This window comes from Ahaetulla prasina, chromosome 6 (genome assembly GCF_028640845.1).
Source record: "Ahaetulla prasina isolate Xishuangbanna chromosome 6, ASM2864084v1, whole genome shotgun sequence".
NCBI lineage: Eukaryota > Metazoa > Chordata > Lepidosauria > Squamata > Colubridae > Ahaetulla > Ahaetulla prasina.
Window position 1 is genome coordinate 66,964,834 of NC_080544.1, and position 27,281 is coordinate 66,992,114.

The following is a 27,281-nucleotide window of genomic DNA, read 5'->3' on the forward strand; positions in this document are numbered from 1 at the left end:
GTAGATTTCAAAGAAGAGTTCGTTTTAGTTCCGTATATTTTAAAGCGGTTTAAGTCTGGGCTTCCTTGTCAGTTTCTAATGCTGAACTCGTAGCAAACAGGATTTTTTTCAGTCTGTCACTTATCAAAATCAACGAACTCCATTTTCTAAAGAAATAACGCAGTTACATCAACGGTAATTCTGACAGTTCATAAAATCTACTTTCGAAATGCTTAAGTATGGCCCCCCCCGTTTTTTTTTATTCATCGGTTCTCTGAAGATCAGAATTCTTTGGCACATTTGGCACAAATGATAACACATTTTTCTAATGCAGACGGGGTCCAGTGAATATATTTTAAGAGAAACATAAAATGCGGTTCTCTGCAAATATATTTATAAAAGAATAATATTTGCCTCATCAGGAGGCAGCAGCTTTCTGACTTTCCGGGACTGGAAACTAATCAGGTTGATCTGGTTAATATTGGAGGAATATCTCTACCAATTTATCGATTTCTCTCGGAATGTCTATAGGACTTATGGAACTGTCTGCTTCAGCTGCAAATTTCTAGATGATAACCAGATGGCAGCAAAAAGAGGTTTTTGGCTGAGATTTAATGGACCCCTTGGATGTTTATCCTGTCTAGAGTATTAAGTCAAAAGCATCCCAGAAAATGACCCTGACAATCACCTCGGGATCTAAAAGGAGAGACTTTTAATATGCAATGAAAGAATAAAAAATGAAGTCAAAGTATTATCAAATACCTAAACACGACCATTAAATGTAAAAGTATAAAACAGGCTGACTGTTCACAATAGCATTAATAAGTAACAACTAATGACACAACGCTGTAAAATAGATTAATTGAGAGAAGCAAATGGAGGCCGGTTTTCTGATCCTCCCAGTCTACAGGGGTCGCTATTGCGAACTCTTAGTCTTTCAACTGCCATTCTTGTTCTTGCCAATGAAGTAGAAATGCGGCGATTGGTGGCTAGCCTAGTGATTCTACAATAGAACGTCTTTTGAAGCCTCCAGGGAGCGGTTTTATTGGTGAATGAGTCAGACGTTGTGCGCAGGCGCGGAAAGAGTTGGCCGTGGGCGCTCGAAAGCAACTTGGCGGCTGGAGTGAGAGGAGCGCCGGCGAGGAGAGGCGGGTGAGTGCTTTTTTTTCTCCGCCTGGAGGGTGGTGTCGACCTCCTTTTTCGTCATTCCGTCTCTCTTCGCTTTGTAGTGGATGCTGTGAGCGCTTGTTTAATAATGTATCAGAAGTGCAGCTTCTCTGTCTCCCCTCTTCTTTTTCTTGCAAAAAGCCTCCCCGCCAACACCGCCCAACAAAAAGGAAGTTCGCATCTGCTTCTAACCAGAAATTCTGTGTCTCCTGCTCTGTTGTCCTTCGTTGCATGTCCTTAGTTTTAATTCTTCATATTCTAAAAAGGAATGGAAGACTAAATAAGTTACAGACATAGTCTGCTCTGCAAGGGAACTCACAGGAGACCAAATATAGTCCTCAAAGAGTTCCAGATTCCTTTACCTCCCAGCCTCCATCATGACTCCCATCTTAAGGACTCTGTATCCTATGTGCACATCAGAATCTCCTGAACCAAGAAACAAAGAATGCATCAGTTTTGCCTCAGTGCACTTAATTTCAACAGTAGTTAAGCTTCCTGAATAGATACATATGTGTGAAGTATGTACAAATAACACAAATATAATAAAATTTTACCAGACCTAAATCTCAGTACAGTAAACAGTACAGTAGATTAAAGACATAGAAATGAAATAGAAGGAATAAATTTTCTATTAGAAGGAATAAAATAGAAGGAATAAATTAGAGCAAGAATAGTGCAAGGCAAATTTGAACAAAGTTTAGAAGGAATCATACCTTCAATCACACCTGCCTTTATAGGAGCTATTTAATTGGAGATTGAGACCATTCACAATGCTATGGAAAGTGCAAATAGAACAAATTTGTAGCAGAAGGCAACCAGCAGCAAGTAGCAGAATCAGGATGGAGGGACTAGGCTTTTGAATGACAAAACAGTGCAGTACAAAACCTCAAGAATTGCCTCAATAGTTGATAGAGGCAATTGAGAATGCCTTTATTAAATATTAGATTAATATCCAGTAAAAATGTTTTAATTTTCTTGTTTGTAAGGCAAAAAACATGACTAGAACAAAAAACTTAATGAAATAAAAAAGAAAAACACCAATAATCCTAAAGAATATATTTGAAAAAAGGATATACATACACAAACACAATTCTTGAGAAAAAACCCCAAACATTCCAAATACCTGCATTTAATTTTTCCCCCAAAAATGATGTGTTAATAGAAAACATGTATTGCTTCTCAGACAAATGTTGACTGAATTAAACTGAATTTATTATTTACTGAAAAGTTTTCAGAGCTGTTGAGCTGTTAGGGTTTTTAAAAGATACTTTCCCATATTTTTAAATACCACTGATATAGTTTATTTTCCAAGTTTTTACAGTCATAAAAATTAGCATTTAACAATTAAATCTAAATTTGTTAAGTTAGATAGACCAATCTATATGCATTAGGAAATACTGTATAGCCAGTAAATTACTACAGCATTCATTACAAAATATTACTGGGTGATTTTTCCAATTTCTTTATTAATGACCTGACTACCTGGATTCTGATTATCTCGGCAATGACAGCAAAGAGAATACATATCCATTAATTTGTGCCCTATATCACCACTTTGGAACAGTTGCAGTATCTGTAGAATTACTCTGGCAGGATGTAGATTCTTTATATTTATTTTGGGCTCAGTTGTGGTTGTAAGTCGACTACCTGTATAACATTGACAAAATTCCCTTATTAGAGATAGTCCTGGACTTATAACCACAATTGAGCTCAAACATTCCAGTTAAGTGAGCTGTGTCCCATTTTATGACCTTTTTTGCCACAGTTGTTAAATGAATCACTGCAGTTGTTAGGTGAATCATGCTGTTGTTTAGCAAATCTGGCCTTTTTCAGTGCCGTTGTAACTTTGAATGGTCACTAAATGAAGGGTTGTAAATCGAGGATTACCTGTAATAAATGAAATATAAATACATTCTTCCAATATAGTTCTTAATTGATACAATATCTTAATTGATACAATTTGTATGTTTACAAATGAATTTTCAACTTGATTGATCTGACATCAGGTTGGTACTTTGGTCCATTGCTTTTGTAAAATAAATTCAGAAACCACAGGATTACTATGTACCATTAAATTTCTAATTATTTTATTTCATGTTTAACTTTTGAATGATCAGGGAATAGTAGGAGAGCCTAATTTGGCATAAGACATAATTTACATCCTTTTCAGACTTCTGATGATTTTTAAATCTGAATGAGAAACAGTTATTTTTTTTTACTTTCCAGAGGAAATGGTATTTCTTTAACTGAAAAATGTATTTTTTACTCAGTTTGTATCCATTGTGGGACTTTTTACAGGAAAGTTCTATTTGTTATGCATAGACACCAGTGGTGGGTTGCTACTGGTTTGCCCAGGATTGGGTGAACCAGTAGTGGGAGGCTCCAGCCACCTGCCCGGATGCTTCTGTGCATACATAGAAGCGTTGCGCATGCACTTGCACCTGCAAGCAAATGGGTAGCAATGGGTTTTGAAAACCGCCCCGATAGACACCTATCATTCTTCTTTACATACTATATAGTGCAGAAGCTACAGTACAGTATATTTTTTTTCTGATGTTAAGCTTTTTATGCAAATAAAATTCCTTTATTTGAAACCATATAAATAGGTAGTTAAATTAAGTACACTTGAGCTAAAAACAGGTTATTTCATAAATAGATTATTTTAACTGCTTTCAGCAGCTTCTGTAAGAAATGTAATAATGCCAAAATAATAAGATCATGGATGATTTCATCACATAGTGTCATCATTTCTTCCTTTTAACTCCCTCCCCCCGCAGATGCTCATGACTGCTACTGTCCTCTTAAACCATGATAATGAAAATCTCTATCAAATCTTAGATTTTGTTTAAATTTTGTCTTTTTTTAAAATTAATGACATCCTATGTCATGATGACTGCATTAACATGAGCCCACTAAATTTTTGTTGACACTAATTGAAATGCACTTAATTCAAACTGCAGTTGAGATATGTATATATTTAAAATCTTCAGAAATACTAACATTATCTACAAACATTTTTATTATTTGATTTTCTATTTTTACATTAAGATTTTGGATATTCCTGCTTTTGTTATTATTCTTGGTTTATCCATCAGAAATAATATCAAGCAAAGTGGGAGAGAAAAGTCTAAAACGCTAAAGCATCAGTGATAGGGTTTTTTTGAAGCTCTTTTAACAAGAAATAAAGCAATTCACAAATATTTTCTTTGTAACAGCAGACTAGAAGTGAGTTATGAGACAGTGTTGCTTTTTACCTAGTGGCAGTTTACAAGAGATGCAACATATTCAAACCAACAGTCAGAGTGTTTAAAATAAGGCTGGAAACTTCAGAATAAAATAAAATAAAATAATTCCCCAAATTTCAGAAATCAGGATAAGGCTATATTGTTAGACTAAAAGTTTGTTTTACCATTGAATGAACTTGAAATGTATAAATTTATAAAAATTAAATTATTATTATTATTATTATTATTATTATTATTATTATTATTATTATTATTATTATTATTATTATTATTAAATGTGCTTTGGTTTGTTTTTTAAATGGAGATATTTATGAAAATGCAAATTCTTGGATGATTGATAGATTGATTCAGATTGGTCTCAGAAATGTTCTCTACTGTATAGTCCCAGATTCAGACCACTTACTATGACTTTCTGCAAGAATCTCTAATTCAAGGTCGTTGCTAGAGAAATTACTAGGACAAATACGATTCTAGCAAGGAAGGTAAAAAGATTACTGTATTTAATGAATAATTATAAAAGGGAACTTTAACAGTATTTTCTTCATTTGCTCCTTTGAATGAACTGCTGAGGTGAATAAGTAAAAAAGGACTGTTCAAAATCTTTCATTGTTTGTATAAGAGAGAAAGGATCAATAAGCCAAAGCTGCTCTTAAGGTTCTAAGCTCTGGCTCCATTATAATATAGCTGCTATTCAAAATTACTTATGAACAAGGGCCATACAGGACCCACTATTTGGCAAGTCTATTAAATACAGAAGTTAAACTATCCTATTACTCATTTCTTTCTATGCAGAATAGTACTGAATAATTTGCAATCCGTGGTTGCTCATTGCCCTTATGCCCCCAGAATTTCTCATGATTGTGCTGCTGAAATTTGGCAAAAGGTTTCCATGTTGATATGAAGCAAAAGAAGCATCACTTCCAGTAGTTTTATACATTTAATGCTTCCTCTAGTGGGTAGATCCAAAAGGGGAAATTGGGTTGAACATTTTGATGTTTTCCATCATCCAGTGAATATTCATGTTAGCAGCTTGCCTAATGCACTTTTTTTTTAATGGAGGCTTGGATTCCAAAACTTTTGCTTGACCTGATAATAGTTGAAATTTAATGTGTATATTTGGTAATAAATATTTAAATAGGATAAATGAGGATAAAATTTGAGATGTATAAGATAAAAATATTTAAACATGAGGTAATCAGGAGAAATTAATATGGGATAATTCATTAATTTTCATACATAATTGAATTGGAGTCAGGTCTGGAAACAGCACTTTGTGGTATTTCTGCTTTTTCAAATTCAGATATATAAACTCTGCACCTTTCCAAAATGGAGAAACCTTCGGTCAGTTTGTGGGTGAAAATGGAGCCTTTCATAGTGGGAGCATTGCAAATCCCTCCTCCTTCCAAGTTTAGCATGCATTACCTTCGGAAAATGTCAACCTATGTCAGAATGCGCTCTGGTAAAGGCTATTATCCATATCTTACCTGGTCTATGTGGCGACACATTGCTTGTGGAAAACTACAACTAGAGAAAGAGTTGGCATGGCTTTACTTTGAGTTGTTTGACAGTCTTGTTGAGCAGACTTCGGAGGAGCGACTGGAATGGGCAGAAGTGATATCTGGCTGCACAACTGAGGAAGAGACAGAGAAGCAAAGGAATCGGGTATGAATTAATTGTATTTTTAATATATTTTTATGGAATCTAAATTTTTATTGTTCATAATTTTTTGTATTGGTTCTGATGTCCAATGCAATCATTGCCCCAAAATGGTTTATTTCTTTCTGGATCAAACACTGTTTTGTTTTTAGAATAATTTAGACTATTTGAAATTTAAGCAATGGTCTAGCTATCTATTCCATTAAAGTACAATTTTCTAAATGAAAAATAACCGTACTAAATATTCTATTTGTGTTTAAACTCTTTTTGAATCTTTCCTTAGTTATCCGTGGATACTCTTCAGTTTCTGCTGTTCCTTTATATTCAGCAATTAAACAAGGTTTCTTTGAGGACATCTCTTCTTGGAGATGAGTGGCCCAATTCTAAATCTAAGTCTCACAGTGGACTAAAAGAATCTGCCAATCAGATTAAGGTATTGTTTGAACTGCTTTCCTCCAAAAATCCCTGTAGGAGGATGCTTTATGCTTTTATTTGAAGATAACGTAAAAATAACTTGTTAATATTTATATCCATATATAAATTCAAAGCAAAAATTAAGAAAATAATTATACAATTAAATTGATTTAGCAAACTGTGTAACTCTACAATACTGTTACCAAGTATGTGGTTTTTTTGTTGTTGTTTTTGTTTACATTTATACCCCGCCCTTCTCCGAAGACTCAGGGCGGCTTACAGTGTATAAGGCAATGTGTTATTTAGTTAATGATGACAGTTTTATCAAGATCAGCCTTCTCCTACCTAGTACCCTCAGAATATGTTGAATTTTCTACTGCCATTATCCCCAGTTACTATAAACCATGATAAAATAATCAGTGCTAAATCTGTAGATCTTTCCTCTTTCTCAGTGATGCATAGAATAGAATATGCACTATAAATTGATGGACTTTCATCAAAGCACCTTCTCACATCTCTTAATACCAATTTATGTATTTTCCTTTGTATCATTTACATGTGCAGGTAGTCCTTGACTGATAACCACAATTGAGCCCAAAATTTCTATTGTTAAGCGAGAAAATTGTTAAGTGAGTTTTGTCCCATTTTACAACTATTACTGCAGTTGTTAAGTGAATCACTGACTATTAAATTAGCAACACAGTTGTTAAGTGAATCTGGCTACCCCATTGACTTTGCTTGTCAGAAGGGCACAAAAGGTGTTCACATGACCCTGGGACACTGCAACCATCATAAATATGAGTTGCTTGCCAAGTGTTTGGCAAGCAACTGACAATGGAACATTGCAATGGTTGTAACTGTTAAAAATGGTCATAAGTCATTTTTTTCAGTGCCGTTATAACTTCAAATTTTTATTTATTTATTTTATTTATTTATTTGATTTTTATACCGCCCTTCTCCCGAAGGACTCAGGGCGGTGTACAGGCAGAATAAAACAAACAATACAAAATACAATTTAAATGCAATTTAAAAAACTTATTTAAATTAGCCTGACAATTTAAATGCAATTTAAAAAACTTATTTAAAATTAGCCTGACAATTTAAAAAACTTATTTAAAATTAGCCTGACAATTTAAAAAACTTATTTAAAATTAGCCTGACAATTTAAAAAACTTATTTAAAATTAGCCTGACAATTTAAAATTTAAGAATTTAAGCTGGAAATATGAATTATATTTGGGAGACTGTTTAAGGAAGAAACGTATATTATAAAATAATTTCTGATGAATACTGGAAGATGGAATATTGTCTTGGTCTTGATCGATGAAGATTGGATATTAAAAACTATAAGATTCTGAAGATTTTAGGAGTGGAATGGACTGATATATAATGGACTGGAAGAAGAATGTACTTTTTTGTTTCTGGAAGGGGAGTTAAGGTCTTAGAGAGAGGAGTGACTATGGATTATGACTTATGTTATATTTTAATTTATGATTGTTAATCTTATACCCTGTACTTTGTTCTGGGAAGTCTCGGGGTGGGAGGGGAGGAAGAGTGGTCAGGTTTGGGTAGAGCTCCTGGAGCCCTGGAATTTAACCAGGGATTGAAGGTGAGAGCTCCTTTAGCCTGACGAAGCTCCATGCCCAGGGTGCTTCTGTTTATACAGAGCGAAGCGCGACCATCTCTGTGCCAAGATTTATTTTTAAAGTGAACTCAACACAGACAGAACAAAGTAGGAGGACTAGCAAGAATTTGCAAGTAATAAATCTTAACTTCAGCTCTTAAATAGCTTTCCTTTGAACTAACTTTCAACTTGAGTGGATTTAAAATGGCGCTTGCAATATACAAAGGAAAGTGAAACTATAAAAGGACAAAGGAAAGTGAAACTATAAAAGGACAAAGGAAGAGAAGAACATAACAAGCTACTTTTTAAATGGAATGAATAAGAACTGTTAATGATTTTTTCTTTTGGTAGATTTTACAGTTTAAGAATGGCTCTTAAGCAAACAGAACTAACTACTAAAATCTTGGAAACTTCTTCACTTCAAATATGGAATTTTTTTTTATAGGAACTTTTGGAGGACAGATAGAAAAATTTATGGATGTAATGTTGGTATTTGGTTAAATAGAATTTAATTGTTATAATTGATATATTTTGGATATAAGTTATAATTTTAATAATGTTATTTGACAGATGTAAGGTAAATTGAAGAAATATTAATATTAGCAATGTTATTTGACAGATGTAAGGTAAATTGAAGAAATATTAATATTAGCAATGTTATTTGACAGATGTAAGGTAAATTGAAGAAATATTAATATTAGCAATGTTATTTGATTTATGTAAGTGATATTAAAGATATGAGAAGATAGAATATTGTTTAACTTTTGGAGCTTATCTTTTCTTAATAAGTTTTTAAACAAGAGATTTTACACCAATATATTAAAGATATGAGAAGATAGAATATTGTTTAACTTTTGGAGCTTATCTTTTCTTAATAAGTTTTTAAACAAGAGATTTTACACCAATATATTAAAGATATGAGAAGATAGAATATTGTTTATTTTGGAGATTGGATAAAATTTAAGAATTTAAGCTGGAAATATGAATTTTTTTTATAGGAACTTTTGGAGGCTTATCTTTTCTTAATAAGTTTTTAAACAAGAGATTTTTACACCAATATATTAAAGATTGGAAATTCTTTATTGTTAGATGTTAAGCTGATTGGTGAGCAGGTGGTGGAAAATGTGTAAGATAGAAGACAAGGGGAAGGAGAATGCTTAAGATGTGACTTTGATGGTATTTTTTTTAAATATATATATAGGGTTTAATTTTTACAACTGACTTATTTTGGGTATAAGGTGTTACTATTTGATATATGTGAGGTATAAAGGAATGGGAAGATGGAATATTGTTTAACTTTTGGAGGACAGATAGAAAAATTTATGGATGTAATATTGGTATTTGGTTAAATAGAATTTAATTGTTATAATTGATATATTTTGGATATAAGTTATAATTTTAATAATGTTATTTGACAGATGTAAGGTAAATTGAAGAAATATTAATATTAGCAATGTTATTTGATTTATGTAAGTGATATTAAAGATATGAAAAGATAGAATATTGTTTATTTTTGGAGATTGGATAAAAATTTAAGAATTTAAGCTGGAAATATGAATTATATTTGGGAAACTGTTTAAGGAAGAAAGGTATATTATAAAAGAATTTCTGATGAAAACTGGAATATCATCTTGGTCTTGATCGATGAAGATTGGATATTAAAAACTATAAGATTCTGAAGACTTCAGGAGTGGAATGGATTGATATATATTTGGTGTTAATTGATGAAGATTGAATATTAAAAACTATTTTATTGATGAATTGGAAATACTAATTTAATTGGAAGATTCTGAAGATTTTAGGAGTGGAATGGACTGATATAATGGACTGGAAGAAGAATGTACTTTTTGTTTCTGGAAGGGAGTTAAGGTCTTAGAGAGGAGTGACTATGGATTATGACTTATGTTGTATTTTAATTTATGATTGTTAATCTTATACCCTGTACTTTGTTCTGGGAAGTCTCGGGGTGGAGGGGGAGGAGGAGAGGGGGAGATGAAGGATCAATGTAAAGGAATGATTGAAGATATGTAATTAAGAAATAGAAATAATTTGAAATGAAATCGGGCTGCTCAGCTGCCATTTCAGAAGGAATGGAAAGGAGAGGAGAGTGAAGGAAGAAAGTAGGTAGGAAAGAGAGGTAGAAAAGGGGAAAGGAGAGGAAGAAGAAAGGGGAAAGAGAGAGGGTTAGAAAGGTGGAAGAGAAGAGTAGGGAAGGAGGAGAGGATGTAGAAAAGCGAAGGAGAGGAAGGATGAAGAAAGTAGAAGAAAGTAGAGAAGGGAGGAGGAAAGGTTTGTTAAGGAAGGAAGTGGTAGCTGGGCAGGTCCGAATAAGTAACAAATGAAAGTTAATGACTAATGTTGAATAAGAGACTGTATATTGAATAGGTTGTTGGAAAATGGAAATAAAACTTTTTTACTAAAAAAAAGAAAAAAAAGAAAAAAAGAAATTGGAGACTACTCTCTGCTGCTTTTTATATTAGATGCCTAATGTAGTTTCTATCAAGTGAACAAGAAAAGATTTGATAAGTAATTTGCACATTAATGACTTCTACTTCTGTATTACTTTATGTTTATTCATTTACTGCATTTATATCTGGACTTTCTTAAAACATAAAATAGCATATTTTATTCCCCAACAACAACCCTGTGATATAGAATAAGGTGAGAGAGAATGATTGACTCAGGATTATTTAATGAGCTTCCATGGATGAAAGCCTTGGTATCAGTCCCACATAGAAATGCTTAAACCAAGAGATCAGTATATACATGTGATTTTGTGGATTGATTATTGTCTCTAATATTTGTTCTTATGCTTGGTTTGAAGAATTGGAATGACAACTACCACCATGACTTTGTTGAAAACCATCTCCAAGATCTTCTGGAATTGTTACTGGACCCAGATCAGCTCAGTGCCTCCTCTCATTCTATGCACAGCAGCCTGCTATCACCCAAAGCTGTTCAAGCTCTTAGTTTCCTTATTGAAGGAAGTGTGGATCAAAATAGGACTGTCCACCCTCTTCATGAACTTGCACTTTGGCAGCCATTACATGCCAAGAGTGGCTTCTCGAAACTTTCCAAAGCCTTCTCCTGTGCCAAATTTGAATCATGGCTGAGGGCTTGTTTGACTGGGAACCCATTTGGGGCAACAGCCTGCCTCACATCTGGAAGAAAGCTTGCATGGGCACAGCAAGGTACAATTATTTCTGATCATAAGAGTTCCTACTGACTATTTGATAGGATGTCTCCGTCATGACTGCCCAGATTTAATCAATATTTTACTTAAAATTTACACCCCAAAGTTGTTAAATTTATTTAATAATAATATTTAATTATTATTATCTAATAATAAACTTCAGGAACTATTATGAAGGTAAAATGCCAATTAAAATGTATGTAGGAGTTTTCGGAGCATTTCCACTTCGGAATCACAAACTCAATTTTGGTAAAAACTTGGTAGGTTCCAGGATGCTAAATCATATGAATCAAAGAGCAAGTATGAGTCTTATATAGTATCTCCATACCTATTATACATTATGGCTTCATTAATACATATTAAATACTATATACTTATATTTCCTCTTTGAATTATTACTGCTTTTTATATTGTAGCATTGAATGACTTCTGACCCTACAATACTGGTTTTTTTAATTGTTCTTGCTGGACACTGTCCTAATGAAGACTTTTTTAATACAGTACTAATAGTTATTTTAACAGCTTTATGACAATATAAATGGGAAATATAAGATTTACAAAGTTAAACAGGATCTGGAATAGTGAATTATTAGCTTCTAATGCATATTTGCCTGAGTTGAGAATAGGTAGTTATATGAAGTCCTAAAGTCATGTAACATGTATTTTGACTACTGCTCAATATTTCCATAACACCATTAAGAGGGAAAATATAGTTAAGGATGCATGGTAGACATTTTAGTGCTTTTGATTTGGTAATAAATTGGTGAGTTTTATGACTTAATTTCATAATAAAAATCCTTACTGCTTGGGGTATGTAACATACCAGAAAGAAATGTAACTTTTTGTTTTGTTTTTGTTTAAGTATTCAGAAAGCCATGCCTTTGTTATAAAAAGAATTTCAGAGCACTGCACATAACTATCAGGCATACAGCATAAAATCTTAACAATTTGTACAAGAAAATTGCTTTATGAATTATTCCAACCAGCTTGACTAGAATATATTAGTGAATATTGAATATTGAAGGGTTTTCTTTCTTTGGGAAATACAGTAAGATACAGCTAAATGAGAGATTTTGGCTTCAATAGAACTATTTTTTAAAACTAATATTTTTATAATTCTTCCAGTTGAAGGAACAACAAAACGAGCTAAAATAGCCTGTAATACTCACATAGTCCCTTCAGTTCATCGTGTGATTGTGATGAGTCAGGTATACAAACAAACATTAGCAAAGAGCTCTGTTACCCTAGAAGATACTCATGTGAAGATTCATCGGTGCTGTGAATCTTTTATCTATTTACTATCTCCACTGAGGTTAGTTATTTTTCAATTGCCAATATTTGCAACCTAATATAAAAGGTACATACATGTATGATTGTATTTTGTTGTTTTCAGTCTTCTATTATTGGTTGTTTTTCTTCTCTTTCAGGTCTGTAACCATAGAAAAATGTAGGAATAGCACCTTTGTCCTTGGTCCAGTGCAAACTGTAGTACATCTCCATAGTTGTGACAATGTGAAACTTGTTGCTGTTTGCCATCGCCTATCTCTGTCATCTACGACTGGTTGCACTTTGCATGTTCTCACTCCAACTAGACCTCTTATATTATTGGGTAACCAATCAATAACTTTTGCTCCCTTCCATACCCATTATCCAATGCTTGAGGATCACATGGGCAGAACTGGCCTAGCTACTGTACCTAACAATTGGGATAATCCAATGATAGTATGTAAAGAAAACTGTGATAGGGAGGTATTCAGACTTCTTCCACCCTCAGAATTTTACCCCTTTGTTGTTCCATTTGAAATGGAGGGAGACACAACAGAAATACCTGGTGGTCTGCCACCTGCATATCAGAAAGCCCTGAGCCAACGGGAACAGAGGATACGAATCTGGCAGAAAACAGTGAAGGAAGCAGACCTGACCAAGTAAGTAACAATTAATTTTCCAGGAGAGCAGAGTCAGGGTTGTAATGGCTTTAGCACTAAATGCATCAATATTAATGCAAATTAATAATTAAAATTTGTTGTGTGGGTATTGTTTTTTTCTTTTCTCTTCACTTGTAGTCCCAAGGACAACTGATCCTTTTATTAATCTGTGTTTATAAGTTTTATCAAGTAAACCCAGCTTCTTGGTTTCAAATTAAAATTTAGAAAATTAATGGGCAAAATTTCTTACATACTATAAATGGGGATGAATAATTCTTTTGCAGTCAAGGCACTTTATTTATTTATTAATTTATTTAAATGTTCACCGCCCTGAGTCCTTCGGGAAAGGGCGGTATACAAATTAAAATATTCATTCATTCATTCATTCATTCATTCATTCATTCATTCATTCATAAATCTTTTGAATACTTCAAGGTACAGGCAGTCAGATGGTGATATTTTCTGAATGGAAGGGAGCTACTCGGTATCAAGACATGTAATGCATTTTTGGGGGGGGGTGGTGCATTTTTTTCTTTTTTATTCCTATTAATTTTAATGAATTATTTTAATGATAAATATTTTGAATATTTTTGGTTGATTAGAGGAGCTCAATAGAATAAAATAATTTCTAAAAATAATAAATAGTAATTATATTTTCCATAATTTTAACAAAGTTGTTTTATTACATACACATATGTACAAAATGAGTTGAATTTAAGTACTAAATTAGAGATGTAAAGCCTAGAAAAAGATGGAAAAAATGAAAAAAATCTAAGCCTTTGCCTATTACCCACATATGTGTAAAAATTATTAAAATGAATTATTTTGTTTTTATATTAACTGTTTGACTGCTTGTTATTCATAAGAAGGCAGATGTCATGACATTTCATAGAAAATAAGTAAATGTGCTAAGTTATATGAATAAATAAATTATACTCTTCAAGTTTATACACTTGACATAGTTTTAAGAACAATCATATACATAATACATCTTATTATTCTTTTTCAATTTTTGAGACAAATATTATATGCATAAAAAGTAATATAAAAGAATATAAGTATAATATAACCATAAAGAATATAAAAACAAAATAATTTTATTGTAATATATATTTAAAAATGCAACCAAGGAAAAGTGAAAAAGAAACAAAAACCAAAGAAGTTTACAAGTTGAATAAGAATTTTAAAAGTAACATTAGATTAGCGCCACATATAAAGTTGGAATTATATCAACTATTATATGTAACCCTTCAAAACTCTTGTCAACATCAGATAATTATTATCAAAAGGAATTACTGAAAGAAGAATCACTCAAACTAAATAACATGGACTTCTATTTAATTTGGGGAAGCCTGTCTTTATTATAACAGATCAAGCAATATTCTAAAGTTTTAGGCAAAGAGAAATCCAAATTTCAGGTGTGATACTAATCTCTATGTAGAATTATGATTCATAATTCGTTTCTAGATTGAATTAATATCAGACTTGTTTTGTAAACATTATATTGGTGTATATTCACATTATATGATCTACCATTCTTCTAAAAAAAATGTGTAATTTTCAGTAAGAAGCATAAATGGCCTTAGCAGCTATCATCATGGACAGAACCAGCTGTCTATTTTGCAGGAATATGTTGCTTAGTGCTTAATAAAAAAGTTGATTTTAAAATTTTATTTTATTCTATGGTGATTCATTTTTGAGTTTTATGACATTGCCACTAGGTGTGAAAAAATTAATGGAACACTTTACTGATTTGTTAGATTTGTATTCCATGGACAAACTTGAGTCTCCTGATATATAGTCCAACACTATAACCAGTAAAGGTAAAGGTTCCCCTCGTACATATGTGCTAGTCGTTCCCAACTCTAGGGGGCGGTGCTCATCTCCATTTCAAAGCTGAAGAGTCAGCGCTGTCAGAAGACGTCTCCATGGTCATGTGGCCGGCATGACTAAATGCCAAAGGTGCACGGAACGCTTTTACCTTCCCATGAGAGATGGTCCCTATTTTCCTACTTGCATTTTTTAAGTACTTTTGAACTGCTAGGTTGGCAGAAGCTGGGACAAGTAACGGGAGCTCACCCTGTTATGTGGCACTCGGGATTCGAACCGCTGAACTGCCAATCTTTCGATAGACAAGCTCAGCGTCTTATCCACTGAGCCACCATGTCCCCCACTGTAACCGTTAGCAACACAATAACTTGCTGAAATATTTTTTGAAACATTTTATTGATTGTAAGTTTTTACATAGGTTTAAATGATTCTGTTTTATTTTAATATAAAAATCTTATAAAATCTTACATATTACAAAAATCTGAACCATATCACAATAAATTAAATGCCTTAATAATGATAAAAATGTGGGCAGTGTGTATGTTTATTGAAGAAAAGACCTAGCAATAGGAATATTTACACAAATGTACATAGTTCAGAGCTAATCCTTTCCCTGGTTTCAGGAATCAGAGGAAGACATTCCAGATGTTAGTGGAGAACAAATTCTATGAATGGCTAATCCACACAGGCAGCCGTCAACAGCTTGATAGCTTGGTACTTCCCGCTGCAGGATCTAAACAGGCAGCAGGATAGGAGAATCCTTGAAGCAACCAAATCATCAGGTGAGTTCAAAGATCACATGTATACTGCATACATAAAAATTTTGTATTTTAATATAATATGGACAATTATTGCTCATTAAGTTAGGTCAAAAGTTGACAGGCTATGGTGATATATATTTTTTCATAAATGCTAGAGGCATCGATTTGCAATGCCCTTTTGTCTTAGAATGAGAGATGTATTGGATGTATCCTAATAGTTGTTTTATTAATTAATTGGTGCTTACTTCTATATATCTACAGACAACTATCATTTTTTATGTCAAACTGTATCACTTAGCAAAGTCTTACTTAAGCAATTTCTGTATCTCATCTCTTACATTCTCCATTTCCGGTTTACTGACTGTCCTAGTATCTTTCTTTTATCATTGTTTTCAGCCTATTGCAATCTTGATGACTAAGGGTTTTGTCTCTTTCCAGTGTTAACATTCAGTTATTGTTTAATTTATACATAAAACTACTATTAATAAGATCTCACCTGTCCTCTGTGACCCCCTGATCTGATGGGATGAGTAGATGTAGTTGGAGAGAGATAGATTCTCAGATAAACTGTCCCATGCCAAAACTCTGAACCAATGTAGCTTATGGAGCAGAGGCGTAACGTGTAATGTTCTAGAACTGTCTTTGTTGTTGCTTTCTGTCCCAACTGAAGCTTCCAGATATTCTTCAAGGGCAGTCCCATCTAGAATACATTATGGTAGTCCAGTTGGAAGATGACTAGGGCATGAGTGACTGAACAGAATAATCTGATCCAGGGATAGGTACAACTGGCACACAACATGAAGTTGTGCAAAGGCCCTGCTAGCATGACTGCCACAAATCCAGGAGGACTCTCAGATTACACACAGATAAGTTTGGGATAATGCAACCTCACCCAGCTCCAAAGATACCACTACAAGTAGGCATCCCCAAAACCTAGAACCACTCAGTCTTTGCAGGGTCTGAAACGGCATCCTACTATTATTGTTGTTTTTGTGATTTGTGTATTTGTGATTGAAATTATCAAATAAACTGCTACTACCATGTGATTGGAATGTGATGAGACTGCTGATTCAACAATTTAACTTTTCTATTTGTTTTGTTATAGTTCTGGATATGCACTGTGCCAAGTGAAAAGTATTTCCCTCATAATAGACTGGGGCCAACTTGAAGTTTAGAAACATGAATTTGCTTAATGGCATTATCAAGAAGGAAATGGATGTTACTGCATATTTCACGCTGTACGATACCATCAGTTGCTCTGGATCTTTATAGGAGGATCTTGCTATTGTATACTTGAGAGCAAAATGTAGATTCCTAGCACACTTAAATGTGCAAGAAAAGGTGTTACTTGATGTAAAGATAGTGGTAGTGCTCTGACTGCTGGATTAATTATTTTTCTGTTATTAATTAAATATTGTTTATATTAATGTTTCTAAATATTTTTTTATATCAGTTGTTTAGCACTTATGATGTGAAATTTAATTAAATTGACACAATGATATTTTGTGCCTCGTTTTCTTTTTTCAGATTTAATGATTTAATCACACTTATTACCTTCCGTATATTTTGGGAAAAGGGTCTTGGATGCAATGGATTGAATTCAGGCTTAAAGTAGGCCCATTGAACTATACAGATTTAAGTTAGTGATAACTAACCAGTCAAAACTAAATTATTTCGTGGTCGTCTTTTAATATTACTAAGTTGCTAATTCTTCCATTTTGAAAGAAGTAGGCAGATCTAGGGATCCCCCCACCATTTTTGCAGCACTAGAATTTCAGGTCAGCTATTGAAGTTGGCATATGGGAGTTTCAAGATAGAAAAGAAGAACTATTTCTGTGAGGGGCAGAGGGCTGGTTTTTTTCTTCAGTGTTCACCAGCAGATAAAGGAAACATACTCCCACTGATGTTTTTCTGAAACTCCCCCTTGAAAAGGTATGAGCTCAACCCATAGGTAATACTGAATCTTCAAGACCTATATCTTGATAGAGTTGTGCTCGGTGCATTTTTCTAATCTCTCTTTAAAGCCATTGGAGTTAACAACCATCCTGCTTTTTTGTCTTATGTTGTTGTGTCTCGTCCGATCTCACCACAGCCGGGGCCTTCTTATCTGCTTCCGAACACGGAGGAAGTCCTAGTATGCCTCCCGGCCCCAGCCCTGGCTCCATGCCCAGACAGGCTGAAGAGGAGGAAGTATCTCCAGCCCCCAGCTCTGGCTCCATGCCCAGGCAAACGGAGCAACTAGACCCCTCCCCCTCCTCCACAGCATGTGAGCCTGAGGGAGGTCAATTGCCAACAGCTGCAGACTGGAGTGACCCTCGTGTCAGAAGACTTGATAGATGGAGGCAACAGAAGGAAGGGAGGGGCAGGCCTGGATAAGTGCTGAGTCATGGAGCCACACCCCATGGCCTATATAAAGGACCCGCTTTCTGGCATTCTTTGAGTCAGGCAAAGTCTAAACATATCTTGCTGAAGTCATTTTCTGGTCTCCTGCCTGCCCTGAGGACTTTGCTAGGACTTTGGCAGAGCTGCAGAGGCACGCCTGATTCGGATTTCCCTGACCCGGCCATCAGCGGAGGAGTGGGACACGACATACGTGTAATGTGATTTATTCTACAAATTAATTATCCATCACATAAGAAGTGTTTTCATTTGTTCTAAACCTCCTTCCAAGCACCTGCATTAGATGGCTGGTAGTCCTTGTGTATTAGAATGGGGAGAATCTGCTTTCGCTACCTGCTAAGCATGATTTCATATTTGTATGATTTTATATATATTTTCCCTCAATTGTCTTGTAGGAACACATGACTTGCATGGTTACGATGCTAGGTTGGAGGTTAGTAAGCCTGTGTTTGAAGCCTGTGGGCTGCTGTGGAGCAGGGTGAGCTCCTGTCCTTTGCTCCAGCTCCTGCTAGGGACATGAAAGGAGCTCCTGTCTGGGTGTCTGTGGGCAATTGTGGCTAATCCTTTCAACCCAGAAGGGCTTCAGTGCTTCTGACACAAGTTGTGAGTTGTCTTTTCCAAGCTAATGAGTGCTAAACATTTCTTATAAGAAAATAAGCAAGGTTGCCTTTTTTTGCACTTTTCCAGTTTTGCTACCTTCTTTTTCAAATGCAAGACAAAATAGTTCTGCAGAAGTGGATATATAGAAAGGGAGTTTTATTTTCTGTCCCTTTTATAATGATCTTAGCATGGGATTTTCTTTTTTACAATTGCTTATGTAGGCAACAGTATGTTGATTTGCAAGTTAATCTCCAAATTAGATATCCTAGCATGGTCTGATAAAACTTGGGTTTGTTGTTTTAAGGCTTACTATTTTCCTAGTGAGTTGAGGGGAAAATAAGATGAACCATGTCCACTGTCTCCATGCCTTGAACTATTCTGAATTCTGCTGAACGTTTCTAGAACATTGTCCACCTCTTGTCCTTGGTCAGATCCTATGAAGCAGTATCCTAAGACACACATACTGAAATCCTTGCTAATAGAATCTAGATTAATCTAGCTAATAGATTAAACAATGGCAGGTTTGAAAATATTCTGTGACCAATACCCAAAACTATATAATACCAGTTTTATATATGCAAGTAGTTCTTATTTAACAACTACCTTATTTAGTATTTCCAGTTATGACTGATAAAAAAGCAACTATATGACCCACTCATATTTACGACCTTTGTAGATTAGTAAAACAAAAGAAACCTGAAGTGAGATCATAAGCACAGTTGCGGTTTCAGTTAGCAATGATTTCACTTAGTGGCTGAATTTCTGGCCTTAATATTGGTCACTAAATAAGAACTGCCTGCATTTTCTCAAAATGGAATGTATAAATCAAGTCTGTTTAGAAACTATCAGCTATAAGCAGTATTTTTATGAGTTATTCAAGAAATATTTTAGTTAGCTAAATCTACAACAAAAGATCAGAGCCATTTGTAGCCTTTTCCTTGGGAGTTTGCAAACAAATACATTAAAATGCAACAGCTAGGAAGATACAGTACTTTACTCAATGGCAAGCGTATTACTTCAGTTAAAACGATTGCTCCATAGAATAATAGCTCACCAGGCTACTTTCCTCATTCATGCATGGTTTCCATGTTTTCTGGCATTATGCTCCACTGAGGCTTCCTTTAGTTGAATCCATCACTATATGTAATCGAAACAGGGGAACTGTTGCCATCACTCAATAGGAGCTGCAAGCACTTTTTATTTTGAGTATTTTTGACAGGAGTTTGGAGTTCTGACTCAGCAATGCATTCACAAGCCTAATGCATTAGAATGAGGAAAAATAAAGGGAGAAATGAAGCAGCGAGGCTTGCTTTTATTTTATAATCCTCTTTGTTTTTCTAGAACTTCTGAATAGCCCCAGAATCACTGAGTCAATTTTGGAATCCCATTTTCATGACAAAGCAAACATTTATCCTAAAAAATGAGCCCATTATAAAATGAGGCTTCCTGGTTTGAGCTCTTGCAGTTACTTCTAGTCTCTTCTCTTTAGGAATATTGCACCCAACATTCATCATGTTTAAAACTGGAAACAGGGTAAGTTATGGTTTCAGTCTAAGGATATCTTTCTTTGTCCTTTTGTTTGTAAGAAGATGACATCTCAAGATGCAACCTGCTGATGAGCTTGGCAGAACTGAGATAAAAAGCAGAGTAGACGAGGGAGATGTTTCCCATCTTCTGTTAGAAAGCAAACTGTTAGGGAATAAATGAATGCCTGAAACTTAGTGGATTTTTCTAGCTTTCATCGAAACAGATACTATTTTGTCAAATTAAGGTCTGTCTGTATTTGAAGATAGCATCATTGAGAGTATTAGATACACCTTATTTTTTTTGATGTTTGTTTGCTTCATTCTGTGGAAGATAAGATATAGAAGTTCTGAGACTTACTGGAGTGATCTCGAAATGAAGGTTTAGTCTTGCACTAGGACCAGTATGTTCCATGCAGAGAACAAGTATTTCCAGCTGTTGAAATTACAGAAGTAAATCTAGCCAGACAATCACTTTAATCTGCAGTGCCACCCAGGTACAGATATCATTTCCTTCATGGAAGGAACAGGCCCAATTGTTTACTAACTGAGTAAGTTCAAGATTAGAATCTCAGCAGGGCAGTTCATCACTATCCACAGCTTACTGTGAGAATGAGGGTAAATGAACAACAACAACAAAAAAGAGGAAAATTTCTTTGGTGCTTTGGATTTTGGAGATGATTTACAAAAAGATACCCTTGAACAGTTCCTTGAGAATGGCTTACCTTAAACTTATAAAAAGAATATACTCTGAGTAATTAACTGAAGGTGTTTGTTTGAAATTGTATCACTCAATTTGAAGTTGAGAAGTACCTAGTTGGATGCTTTCCTGTGTTTGTTTTAAATAAGGTGCCCCAGAGAGGTTCATGTTTAACTATCATTCTGATAGTTAAGTTTAAAGCTTTTCAAAATATGTGCATTCACAAGAAGGAGATTTCAGACACAAAATTCCCAGATCTTCTAACAGATTTGTATCAGGCAAAGCTCAGGGAAACTTTGCTCAACATTGTGGGTTTTTGTTTTTTTTTACATTTATATCCCGCCCTTCTCCGAAGACTCAGTGCGGCTTACAGTGTGTAAGGCAATAGTCTTTTTGTCTTTTACATCTGAACAGTTTCTCCTTTTCTATATTAGGCATTTACATTTGATGTGTTATTGCTGCAGTGATATTTTAGTACCTATTTGTGTGTGATCCCAACATGTTCCCCTGAGTTTCTATTCTGTCTCTGTTATTCATTTACTTCATTAGTCGTATTTCATCTCTGTGGAAATGCTAGTAGTTTCCCATATTCCATATTCACTGCTATTATATTTTCTCCAACCTGTGAACTAATTAGTTCAAAACTCCAAAGTTCCTTTTCCCCTTGCACTACTTTTTTAGTGAAAATTCCCATTCAGATGTATTTGTACCAATAAATATTTTAGTCCGAGGACAAATGGCAGGTTGGATTTGAGCACTTTTTATTGAGAAAACAACTTTCTGTATGTCTCTGTGCAAACTTCTGAAGGGCTAACCCCCTCCTCTTCTCTCCCCAAATGGTTTGCTTCACGTTTCCTTTTTTTTAAGTGTAAAAAGGACAAAGCACAGTAACATTCTTAAAGGGCCAGTTTAGATGGAACGTTAATCAAAGTAAAGACTTCTATCATCTGAAATATAAAGTAGTGATATATCCCAGTTACTGTAAACTTTTGATGTTAAATGAATAGTTCCTGGACCAAATCAGGAGATAAATTCAAGCAGGAATACTGCTGAGAGAAAATGTTTGTTCCTGTAACTGGTGTAGCTTTTATAGTGAAAAGTGAAAAGTGAATATGCGAGCAATCAGACCCCTTGGCCATACCATCTTATGTGCAGCTTTTATTTAAGCTATTTCTATGCTTTTCAAAACCTTGATTCACTGTTCAAAGAAGATACCTAGTTAGGGACTTGGAGAGGTCTTCCACATGTTCATACTTCTGGATATATTGTATGAATAGGGATTGTGTGCCTTGATTTTAATAAAAATCTGGAAAGGGCAGATGCTCGGGGTAACATGAAATTCCCCATTTATACCCCAGATACTAAAAATAAATAAATTCAAATCTTCATATCTCTTGTGTACAGTTGGATGAAGAAAAGAACATAAATTGGATAAAAAATAAAAAATATATTTATCCTCAGGTTGTGGGATCCTTGGTACTCTCAGAAAGCACCAAGGACCCCAAAGTTCAACCCTGAACAAAAACATTCTTTTCTGTCATGTCCTCAGTTTGGTGCTAAAGGTATGAAAAGGAAGAAAATATTGTAGATGTGACAGATATTAATTTAGATCCATAAAGTCTTGAGAGCTTCAGAAATTACCATTTATAATCTTCCTGTATAGTAAAAATAGTAACAATAACCCCAATCACAATAATACATCTAATCTATGTCTTGTATTCTTCTGGAAGATTGAATTATACATGGATATTTTCTTCATTCTATCCCCTTAACAAACCCCCAGTGAAGTCATTGAAACTTAAACTATGTCTCTTTGGTCCCAATCCTCAATCTGAGTCACTATATTATACTACAGTACTTTCTTTTTTCTTACCCAAATCAAAGACCAACAACGGAGAGCTATTAAAAATATCACCTGGAACAACCTTGCAACCAGGGGTGAAATGCTCCTGGTTCGGACTGGTTTGGACAAACCGATAATAATAAAAGGTACTGGTTCAGGCAATCTGGTAGTAAAAAAATGCTACTGGTTCAGATGAACTGGTATTTCCGATAATCAGCTGTGCCGTGCGATTTATATTCGCTAGAAAGCAGGAAATCCTGCTTCTCCTCCCCCCCTCGCTGTTCTACTTACCTTAGAAAAGGCTTCTTAAGCCTTTTTTAGTGCTGCGCAGTAGCACCTGTGGTGCTCCTGTGTGCAAAGCACGTGTTTTGTGTGCACTGCACATGCATGCACGCAGTGAACCAGTAAGAGACCACAGAGGATTTCCCCACTGCTTGCAACCCAATTTTATCCTCTGTCCCCATGATGTTGGCCTTATTTTTTCTCCAAGCTGTAATTGAAGTATTGCATATTACTGTTCTTCATACTGCAAAATGCCAGGCAGTTCCAAAACACACAGAGTGACAAAGTGTCAGAACAAGGCATTTTTATACTACCAAAGCTGAGATCTGTACAACTGTATTCTATGGAAAGACTCAAAGGAAGGAAAGAGAGAATCATGTCTTTTATTGGTAGTGCTAATAGCTGTTCATTCAGAAGTCCTGTCAATCATTTCACCAAAATTGGATGCTGCTGCAATGAGCTGATGCCATAATGAATCTTTTGATTATTTGGGGATAACCAGCATGTCCCATGTCAGTTATAACTTTTCATAAATCTTCTGTTAACTTGGGCAATATCTTGGCATTTAAAAATCAGTGGTTTGGGATTTTTTTTTCTATTTTAAATACCAAAGTAAAGTTAACATATATTTCCTTATACTGTAGGTTTAATACATGGGATCAAAAGATATAATTGGATACCATCAGCAACTTTGGCACTTAGTTATCCAAAGCACCAACCAATAAAAAGGATATGGAACAAGCTTGGGTGCAGCTCCCATTAATATTTAGAGGCAAGAATTTCTCTGGGTAGTGCTCATCTGCTACAGAGTTCAGACAGAGTCTAGTTTTTACAGATACTTATTTCTCTCTCCTTTACTTGTGTTTCAGATCACTTTCTACGAAGGCAAGAATTTCCAAGGCTGCCGCTATGAGTCTGATAGGGATTGTTTGGATTTCCACACTGACCTGAGTCGTTGCAATTCCATCCGTGTAGAAAATGGTGTCTGGGTTGTTTATGAGCAGCCAAATTTTGCGGGAAACATGTATGTTTTAACCCATGGAGAATATCCTGAATATCATTGCTGGATGGGCCTGAATGATCGAGTCAGCTCCTGCAAATCCATTCAGTTGGTGAGTAGAATAGTTTTCTTTTCCCTTCCGAGAAACATGCTTTCCTTTTACAAAATATGGTTCTTCTTACTACGTTAGTTCACTTCCAGTAAACTTCCTGTGAAAGAATGTAGACCTGGTCTTGGAAAGAATAAATGGGAGGTGGGCAATGAGGAGAAAAGATGCTTTTATCTCCAGAATGTCCTTCAATTGCTTGATAGGTCAATATTTCCAAGTGAAGGACATCCTTTAGAAATTACGCAAAACATCTTGCTTAGATAAAGAAAGAACTTCTATTTGTAAAAACCTTAGCTCAGAGAATTATTTATTTATTTATTTGTATATTTTATTATTTTTACAAATAATTCATGGCAGTAAACATATCTAATATTCCTTCCTCCTATTTTCCTCACAACAATCCTGTGAGGTGGGTTGGACTGAGAGAAAGTAACTGACTCAAAGTCACCCAGCCTGGGGCCACTAGACGATGGGTGTCAAACTCACAAATAACTAAATTTTACCATATTTCCAGATGAAATATATGAAAATAAAATATAAGAATTCTACTAAAACCAAGGAGTTCCACCTCCCTCTTGATTTAGTAAACTAATAGCAAGAAAGGGATTTCCACTAAATCAATAGTCTGCCAAATGATGATTGGGATTTTTGAGGCCCAAAACATAGAGCTGTACTTTACATTAGAAAACCTACTCTAATGATATAGCCAGAATCTGAAGAGATTCTGGATTTTGGTTGGATGGGCAATTAGTTTGAAGAAAGTGTCCAATTTTAAGGGAGTCTAGGATACATGCTCTCCCTAAAATTACAAAATGTATAATTTACAGTTTTCTATAGTGTAGAAAACATAACTCACTCACATTGTTATCATCAGCCTGTGCAATCCATTGGTGCTTGCATAAAGTGATGCTGAGATTCTCTTTTCTGATTTTTCACCCTGCTACTGTTGATGTTCATCTTTAAAGGTCTGAATGTCCTTGGAAGACAAATGCCAGGAGAAATCAGTCTTACTGGCATTGTACATTTGGGACATCAATTGGTTTATAAAACCTTTTCTTGAATGGCTTTGTTTCTTCTGATGGTGCACTTAAAGCTTCACTTGTTAACAACTCCATGCCATTTACAAAACTGTGATGCCATTCATCAATGGCTTTGAAAGTTATTCTCATGTGATCTGCTGTTATGCTAACTGTTGACCTCAGTCTCACTGCATATATTAAAACCCCATGAATGTTGCTTCATAGAGTGCTATTTTCTGTGCCATTTCATATGCCTTCCTGTTCCAGTTTCAGCTTTTTTACTAATAGTATTTACATTTTTAAGCTTATCTTTTACTATATGGACATCTGACAGTTTATTTTTTACACCATACTAATCATATGCAGTTGAGACTCCTGATTTTAATTTTACAATCAATTGTTAGTTTACAAATATTTGCTTCTCCAGCCATATCTGATCAAATTTTACCTACAAATACAAATTTAAACACCAATATTTGTGGCCATTCATCTGGAACTCAAAATGAAGCAGTTGAGAAGCATGTACATTTTTAAAGGGAAATATGGAATATTGTCGACTGGTTCAAGTACATTGGACTTTGTTGTTGGGCAAAGTCCAATTTAACTTAAAAACTATATCCAATATATCTGAAGTCTGTTAAATTGAGGATCATAATACTGAGGATCTAATGTGTGTGGTGCGTGCATGTGTGTGTGTTTGTGTATACCTATTACTTCACCATTCACTTATTATTTACTTCTTTTAAGACAGTAGATATAGATCTACAGTACTTAGATAAATACATTTTTCGGTTGCCCCTTAATAATAGCAATAACAATAACATCAACAACAATATGAGATGGTGTAGGGTTTCCTGCCTGGGCAGGGGGTTTGACTAGAAGGCCTCCAAGGTCCCTTCCAACTCTGTTGTTGTTGTTGTTATAATAATAATAATAATCCCACATGACAATAGTTTGTATATACTGTCAGAGGACAAAGGTTGTAAATAAATTAATTTTACCACACCAAAAGTTTGTGTAAATTTAGAGCTTTTTATTGGTCAAAATATTACCAAATTTGAGATTCTGGTAAGTTAAAACAGAGATTCTGGTAATGATACAGAACTTTATAAGATAGCCCTGAGAATATGATATATAGAGAGCAGTTTTTTCCAATAAGATAATACTCTCTAATTTTGTTATAGTGAAAATGATCCTATCGGTTCCACTGTGACAGAAAAAATGGAGGCCACTTGCAGTTAATTACAATGTAGCTGTAATTTGCCATTGGTGATAAACTTTTCTTGATCATCACATCACATTGTAATATATAGCAGAAATGTTGCTGAAATTATAACATTTATAAAATATAATGAACACATGTATTCATCCAGTGGTGTAATGTATGTATCTCCAATTGCAAGTATTATTTGTGATAATGAATAGTCTCCATTTTACATAAAGAAGGCAGAAAGGTTTGTGTTCAACTCTTTAGTAAACTTTATATTCTCTCTCTTTTTTATTACAGACTGGTGGAGACAAATATCAGATCCAGCTCTTTGAGAAGGGTGACTTTAGTGGTCAAATGCATGAATCTGCAGAGGATTGCCCTTCTGTGATGGAGAAGTTTCACCTGCCAGAAATTCATTCCTGCAAAGTTCTGGATGGGGCATGGGTTTTCTATGAACATCCCAACTTCCGTGGCAAGCAGTATTTCCTGGAGAGAGGAGAGTACAGTAAACCCATGGAGTGGGGAGCTGCAACCCCACTGGTTCAGTCCTTCCGCCATATTGCAGAATAATAAATTGCATGGAGTCTGAAGCTGATATGATAGAGACTTGATGCCATACTTGTGGGCTTCATGCTGCCTGTCATTATTCGTGGTATATGTGTCCCTTTGAGTGATCCTTTAAAGGAGATGACTAATCTCTGCACTGCTATTTTGGAAAGATAATTAAATTTATTTAGCATCAAAATCAGAGTGAGACTGATCCTTTTAACCCTGTCTCATATCTCCTTAGTTATGGTTTAGA

At 34.7% G+C, this 27,281-nt stretch overlaps 2 protein-coding genes across 3 annotated transcripts; both read left to right on the plus strand.

The window, feature by feature from the left end:
* Positions 1 to 67: 67 nt before the first annotated feature.
* On the plus strand, positions 68 to 17,294 carry TBCCD1 (TBCC domain containing 1). Of its 2 annotated transcripts, none has more exons than XM_058188819.1 (8): positions 68 to 174; positions 5,692 to 6,053; positions 6,331 to 6,480; positions 10,909 to 11,275; positions 12,403 to 12,589; positions 12,705 to 13,202; positions 15,656 to 15,814; positions 16,899 to 17,294. In XM_058188819.1, exons 2-7 carry the CDS (start codon positions 5,718 to 5,720, stop codon positions 15,783 to 15,785), a joined length of 1,668 nt encoding a protein of 555 aa, XP_058044802.1. In that variant the 5' UTR covers positions 68 to 174; positions 5,692 to 5,717; the 3' UTR covers positions 15,786 to 15,814; positions 16,899 to 17,294. The 2 variants fall into 2 exon arrangements, with proteins under 2 accessions (XP_058044802.1, XP_058044801.1); XM_058188818.1 differs by lacking the exon at positions 68 to 174 and adding an exon at positions 295 to 1,131.
* CRYGS (crystallin gamma S) lies at positions 16,973 to 27,281 on the plus strand. The gene is made up of 4 exons (XM_058189129.1): positions 16,973 to 17,031; positions 18,175 to 18,388; positions 24,011 to 24,253; positions 26,777 to 27,281. The coding sequence occupies exons 1-4, from the start codon at positions 16,973 to 16,975 to the stop codon at positions 27,047 to 27,049; spliced, it is 789 nt and encodes a 262-aa protein (XP_058045112.1). The 3' UTR covers positions 27,050 to 27,281.